Here is a 7,311-nt window from a genome sequence, read left to right as displayed (position 1 = left end):
TGTGCCTAGGACATTGTACATTGAACTCGTCATTACAGCTGGTTGTCAAGCATGTGAATGGTTTGTGTCTGGAGTGTATGGTCGATGAAACTGTGGAGCATGTGTTGTAATATTGTTGAATGTTAAAATCAAATCWAATTTTATTGGTCACATACACATGGTTAGCAGATGTTATTGCGAGTGTAGTGAAATGCTTGTGTTTCTAGTTCCGACAGTGCAGCAATATCTAATATGTAATCTAACAATTCCACAACTACCTAATACACACAAATCTAAGTAATGGAATACGAATATATACATATAAATATATCGATGAGCAATGGCAGAGTGGCATAGGCAAAATGCAATAGATGGTATTATATACATAAGAGATGAGTAATGCAAGATATGTAAACATTATTAAAGTGGCATTATTAAAGTGACTAGTGATCCATTTATTTAAGTGGCCAATGATTTCAAGTCTGTATGTAGGCAGCAGCCTCTCTGTGTTAGTGATGGCTGTTTAACAGTCTGATGGCCTTGAGATAGAAGCTGTTTTTCAGTCTCTCGGTCCCAGCTTTGATGCACCTGTGCTGACCTCGCCTTCTGGATGATAGCGGGGTGAACAGGCAGTGGCTCGGGTGGTTGTTGTCCATGGTGATCTTTTTGGCCTTCCTATGACATCGGGTGCTGTAGGTGTCCTGGAGGGCAGGTAGTTTGCCCCCGGTGATGCGTTATGCAGACCGCACCACCCTCTGGAGAGCCTTGCGGCAGTTGCCGTACCAGGCAGTGATACAGCCCAACAGGATGCTTTCAATTGTGCATCTGTAAAGGTTTGAGGGTTTTAGGTGACAAGACAAATTTCTTCAGCATCCTGAGGTTGAAGAGGCACTGTTGCACCTTCTTCACCACACTGTGTGGGTGGACCATTTCATTTTGTCCGTGATGTGTATGCAGAGGAACAGAGATGGAAAGATTGAAGTGTAGAGTCATTGAGGATGGTGGGGTTTGGGAGGGATTTTGGTGATGTGGGAGGGTGTATTGGAAGTTAGTAGGGCTCATTTTTTATTTCCTCAGAAGTACTGAGTTAGGTAAGAGGATTTAGAAATTTGGAGCTAATCTTGTAGACCGTGATTTAAACAACACCCTCCAGCACAGTAGGTGGCGGCATGCACCGTTAACGTTTGTTTGCAGACCGCAATTGTATCATTGAAGAAGAAGTAACAACACAGGCGTTGGACTGGAAGCGGTGCTTCCGATAGTTTATATTGCTACTAAATAAATTGACATCAGACCATACAAGCACGAGGTTCATCATGCCTGTCACCTGTGCAGTAAACGGCTGCACCAACAAGTTTATCAAAGGGTCAGAAATACGATTTTACAGGTAAGGAGTAAAGGACTTCAAGCTAACGTTAGCTAGTTTGCTAACGTTCGCTAAGTCGTTCTTCAAATGTTGTTGTAGCTAAATGTGGTGTGTTTATGCGTGCGCAAGAGAATGCATGCTTGTGTTAAGCAGTGTTTCTTGTCCTGTTCTCAGGTTCCCCATCAGTAAGCCTCAGCTTGCCAACCAATGGGTACAAAGTTTGGGGATGAAAAACTTCATCCCTACACCTAACACTTGCCTCTGCTCAGAACATTTCAACCCAGATTGTTTCCGAGACTACAATGGCAAACAGTTTCTTAGGGAAGATGCCGTKCCCACCATTTTCGGTGCTGATTCATCGAAGGTAATGTATGGTTTCATAGTTGCTCAACCTAGTTTACCCAACTGTCTTTGTTTTTATTCAGCTAGACTACAAGATGTATGTTAAAAACATTGCAGCCTGAATTACGAAAAAGGGGTATGATGACCAAGGACACAAATGCGGCTAACCGCTTCGGGGCACCGTCAGACCGGGAGAGGGCTAAGACGCTGGAGAAGAGCAAGGTCAAGGAGAAACGACATAGTACCCGGGATACTGGCAAGGTGTGTCAACTTTATAAATATTTTTATCACCTCTCACAGATGGGTTTCACCCCTCTAAATGAATGTTAGTGTAAATCAGAGTATAGCAGGTGTTGGTGAATTTCTGCACAGTTAAGTGCTGTTTTTCAGAGCCTTGTGTTCACGTGCACAAGAGCATACTTCTCCTGTTTCATCTATCAACATTCACTCAAAGTTATTTTTTTGTTTTTGCAGGGAAGAGGTGATGGCAAAAAACGAGGTGGAGGACGAGGTGGAATCTCCTCAAACACTGACCGGTAAGAGTGGAAACCATCACTTTCCAGAATCCATCACTGCATGGGTCCACTGCTCTGCTACCTTCCTCGAAGGCTGCAATGTATGCTTGTTTTCATTATTGCATTTCAAATGGTTGCTAGTCAATCAAAATTTGTATCAGGGAGCAGGTAAACCAGCAGAAAGCAGTGTCATTCCATAAATGATGCACAACCAAGTAAGCAAGACGCAGACGGTAGTCACATACAGGCGGTAGGTCAGACGTTTCCATTGTTTTTGTGTATTTGCAGACAGACTATTGGGGCGAAGAGCAAAGTGTATGACAACAAAGGCCGCCTGCTCTCCTGCGGCAAGGACATGTGTGACTGCCTGGACGCGGACTGCATGGGCTGCTTCTACCCCTGCCCCGAGTGTAGCTCCCGCAGGTGTGGCGTRGAGTGCCGCTGTGACCGCAAGTGGCTATACGAGCAGGTTGAAGTGGAGGGGGGAGAGATCATCCGCAACAAGTACGCTGGCTAGTCTCCCCCATCCTTAGGCCTTGAACTATGACTGTTTTTATGTTCTGTTATTTTTTTCTCATTTTAGTTTTCTGTAAAACGAGGACAGGATAAGAAATGGTCTGAAGTTGCCAAAAGATACTAAATCAAGTTATCACAAGATGTATCAAGAGTAAATGAATAAGAAATAATACTCCCACAATGGTTTCAACCAAGTGTTATAAACATTGCATATGTAGTTTAGTTCCTGTACCGAGAGGGTCAATTCAAGAAAGTGTGTGCGCATACACTTCGCCGGTACCTCGCTACAAGGTCTCATGCAAAGGAAAAAGAGGTATATGACGGAGATTTGTTTCCACATTTTTTGAAAGTATGCATTCCTGAAGAATTTCCCACGTTTCATTTTCTGCCTTTCCTCATGGTTTTTGCAATTCTCCACTTGTTTTGATTAGTGATTACATATTTGTTTTGTGCCCACAGCTGTCAATTAAATTGGTTTTAATTCATATAAAAAATATGTGAGTGTCCAGATTCCAACCCTTGCTGTGAGCCCTACAAAAAGTTTATCATAATTATCGGCGATGACTGGTGGCTTCTTCAGTATCGTGTGTGTGGTTTTGCAACAATTTCCTAGAAATGTCCACGAGGTGTTAAGCGGTCAAAACAAGCGTGCCGCTTTACCACAGATCATCTCCATTACAGAGTGTTCTGTTCAATTTCACAATTATTTTCTGTGACCTATTAGGTCTATTTTGGGGTCGTGATAAATGTCCCATAGTCACAGTTGTGTGAATTACTACTTAAGTAGTTTCTTTGGTTACCTGTACTTTTTATATTTTTGACTACTTTTACTTCACTACATTCCCCCCAAAAATAATGTACTTTTTACTCCATAGATTTTCCCTGATACCCAAAAGTACTTGTTACATTTTGAATGCTTAACAGGATAGGAAAACGGTCTAATTCACAAACAGTTATGAAGAGAACATCCCTGGTCTAATTCACACGCTTATCAAGAGAACATCCCTGGTCATCCCTTCTGCCTCTGATCTGGTGGACTCACTAAGGACATGCTTGTTGGACTGTCCCTGGCTATCTGTAAATAAAAAATTGAGTGTGGTCTGTTTTGTTTGTTTATTTATACATTTACTTTTGATACTTAAGTATATTTTAAAAGCAAATACGTTTAGACTTAAGTAGTGTTTTATTGTGATAGCACATCAACAATGGAAACGGTACCATAGACTAGTCAAACCGTTGCTTAACATAAACTGGCTGCTGCAACAGCCTAACTCTACAGTATTACATTTCTAGTGGGTTTACTACGCAGCTGGGTGTTGCCATGCTTATGCGATCACAGTCGGTGTTGTCCGTCTTGCATTTGATGCAATCGCAGCTCTTGGCTACGGGTATGAAGAAGGGGTCGACTCCGGATGGACAGCCTTCCAGGTAGACCTTCTCGTAGGACCACTCCTTGAAGTTACACGCCCCCTGGGAGTGCGGCAGCCATGTGCTCTGATAGTTCAGATCCTGCCAACAAAAGCATTCATACCGGTAAATTGAAATCATCTGAACACTGGCCTTGTCCCAGATCTGTTGTAATGTATAGTCAACTCATGGCATGACAATAACCATAGTGCTTGGCAAGACAACTCAAACCAATCTGGGATTCGGCTAATGGAAACCATATTTTTTAAATTATTGCATGATTCATAGTGTTACTCTTCTGCTGCCATTGTGATCTACACAGAAAAATATAAACGCAACATGTAAAGTGTTGGTCTCATGTTTCATGAGCTGAAATAAAAAATTCCCAGAAATGTTCCATATCCACAAAAAGCCTATTTCTCTGAAATGTTATGCACAAATTTGTTTACATCCCTTTTAGTAAGCATTTCTCCTTTGCCAAGATAATCCATCCACCTGAAAGGTGTGGCATGTCAAGAAACTGATTAAAATGAATGATCATTACCACCTTGTGCTGGGCACAATAAAAGGCCAATTTAAAATGTGCAGTTTTGTCACACAACACAATGCCACAGATGTTTTGAAGTAGCGTACAATTGTCATGCTGACTGGAGGAATGTTGCCAGAGAACTGAATGTTAATTTATCTACCATAAACTGCCTCCAAAGTCATTTTAGACTACGTCCAACCGGCCTCACAACCATAGACCATGTGTAACCAGGATCTCCACAACTGACTTCACCTGCGGGATCTTCTGGGGGGGCCCTTTTGTGGGGTAAAACAAATTCTGATTGGCTGGGCCTTGCTCCCCAGTGGGTGGGCCTAAGCCCTGCCCAGGCATGTGAAATCCATAGATTAGGTCCTATTGAATTTATTTCAATTGACTGATTCCCTTATATGAACTGTAACTCAGTAAAATCTTACAAATTGTTGCATGTTGTGTTTATAATTTTGTTCAGTAATATCAAAGGGCTGCTGATGCAACCTGGTGCAACGTCAAATAGTAGAATTAATGATTTAGGTCAATTAGCACATACTCCTAGTCAATTAAATTAAACAGCAGAAAATGTAGCATGGCTGCACTACAATATATTACACAACAGCTCACATGCAACAGAATATATATATTTTGTTATTTATTGAACTAGGCAAGTCAGTTAAGAACAAGTTCTTATTTACAATGACGGCCTACCCCTGCCAAACGACGCTGGGCCAATTGTGCGCCGCCCTATGGGACTCCCAATCACGGCCTGGATTCGAACCAGGGACTGTAGTGATGCCTCTTGCACTGAGATGCCTTAGACCACTGCACCACTTGAGAGCAAAAATATATATAACTCAATGTAATGAAAAACAATTGTACAGGGGTGTGTTCATTAGGGCACTCAACAGAACACTGTGCATCAGAAAATAAAAATGTGTGTTCTATTGGCCAAGTAGGCCCTCCCTGTTTCAATCAGTCTTGTCCAGTTTGGTACCTAATAAACACACAACCCTAAATAAGTACTGTCTATCCCTATTTAGCTACCGTCGTTTCGCACAGGCCGGCGCAGGTGGTGATGGTGATGCTTCCGTGACAGTCCTCTCTCTCCACGGTGATGGTCATGTTGTTTAGTCGGCAGCCATACATGCAGTCTGTCCCCGCTCTCACTGGTGTCACCCACAGCGTTGCCATGACGACCAGCTGCAGCGTCATTAAGTGGGTGCAGTACATAATGCTTCCACAAGGAGAACAGGTCCCTTCAGGAATCTGCTATACAGCAGGGAAACACATGCTGATCAGACCGCTCGTACGCGTGCGTCTTTGTTTGCCATCACGCGCATGTCGATTTTGTACACCAACACCAGACGCGTTCAGGACATGCAGGTTGAAATATCAAATCAAACTCTGAACCAACTATATTAATTTGGGGACTTGTTGAAAAGCATAAAAAATGTATGCCAATTTAGCTAGCTTGTTGTTGCTATCTAATTTGTCATGGGATATAAACATGGGATGTTATTTTACCTGAAATGCACAAGGTCCTCTACTCTAACAATTATTCCACAGATTAATTATCCTCCTTCAGGCTTCTTCTTCTTTGGACTTTATATGACGGTTGGCAACCAACTTTAAGGTACATTACTACCAACAACAAGACTGGAGTGTGGACCTCAGTTCATCTTTCAATCACCCACATGGGTATATGCTCCTAAAAACCAATGAGGAGATGGGAGAGGCGGGACTTGCAGCGTGTCAAGCAGAATAGAACCAATTTCTATTTTAGTACCTGGCTATGCAGACATGCACGAGCAGTGTGGGTGTAATGATTGAATATCATGTATGTGTACATTTGTTTTGCAACGCCCACAAATGCGACGCGAGCGGTGTGGTCAGCATGTTACCAATGAGTAGATGGGAGAGGCAGGACTTGCAGCACATCAATCATCACAAATGGAACAAAGTTCTATTTTAGCACCTGGCTACGCATGACATGCGCAAGCAGTGTGGGTGCAATGATTGAATAACATGTATGTGTATATTTATTTTGTAACGCGAGCTGTGTGGTCAGCATGTTACCAATGTGCCATCTCCTTGGTTTTTAGGAGCATATACCCACGTGGGTGATTGAAAGATGAACTGAGGTCCACACTCCAGTCCCAAGACAAATTAGCTAGCAAAGCACGCTAGCTAGCTACATTTCCATAAATACTTCATGCTTTTCGACATGTCCCCAAATTAATATAGTTGGTTCAGAGTTCGTTTTGATATTTCAACCTGCGTGTCCTGATCGCGTCTGGTGTGGGTGAACAAAATCAACATGCTTGTGATGGTGCATGCGCCAGCGCTCTGGTCAGCATGTTACATTTCGACCACACTGCTCTCAGCACGTGCGCGAGCATTACAAAACAAATTTACACCGATGTTATTCAATCATTGCACACACATACACTGCTCGGGCGCGTCTGCATAGCCAGGCGCTAAAATATAACTTGGTTCTATTTGTGACGCTTGATGCGCTGCAAGTCCCGCCTCTCCTATCTCCTCATTGGTTTTTAGGAGCAAATACCCATGTGGGTAATTGAAAGATGAACTGAGGTCCACACTCCAGTCCAGTTGGTGGTGGTAATGCACCTTAAAGTTGGTTGCTAACCGCCATATAAAGT

General features: G+C 42.8%; 2 protein-coding genes across 2 annotated transcripts; one reads left to right on the top strand and one right to left on the bottom strand.

Annotated features, from left to right (window-relative positions):
• The first annotated feature begins 1,016 nt into the window (after positions 1-1,016).
• Positions 1,017-3,214, top strand: arl14ep (ADP-ribosylation factor-like 14 effector protein). The gene is made up of 5 exons (XM_023995148.2): positions 1,017-1,366; positions 1,520-1,709; positions 1,805-1,948; positions 2,162-2,223; positions 2,491-3,214. The coding sequence occupies exons 1-5, from the start codon at positions 1,296-1,298 to the stop codon at positions 2,717-2,719; spliced, it is 696 nt and encodes a 231-aa protein (XP_023850916.1). The 5' UTR covers positions 1,017-1,295; the 3' UTR covers positions 2,720-3,214.
• A 603-nt stretch (positions 3,215-3,817) lies between these two features.
• Positions 3,818-5,878, bottom strand: fshb (follicle stimulating hormone subunit beta). The gene is made up of 2 exons (XM_023995149.3): positions 5,693-5,878; positions 3,818-4,227 (listed from the first exon to the last, which is right to left on the bottom strand). Exons 1-2 carry the CDS (start codon positions 5,876-5,878, stop codon positions 4,000-4,002), a joined length of 414 nt encoding a protein of 137 aa, XP_023850917.1. The 3' UTR covers positions 3,818-3,999.
• Between the last annotated feature and the right edge of the window lie 1,433 nt (positions 5,879-7,311).

The sequence above is a fragment of the Salvelinus sp. IW2-2015 genome, linkage group LG10 (assembly GCF_002910315.2).
Source record: "Salvelinus sp. IW2-2015 linkage group LG10, ASM291031v2, whole genome shotgun sequence".
Lineage (NCBI taxonomy): Eukaryota > Metazoa > Chordata > Actinopteri > Salmoniformes > Salmonidae > Salvelinus > Salvelinus sp. IW2-2015.
The sequence above is the reverse complement of the archived record's forward strand: the minus strand, read 5'-3'. Positions and strand labels throughout refer to the sequence as shown.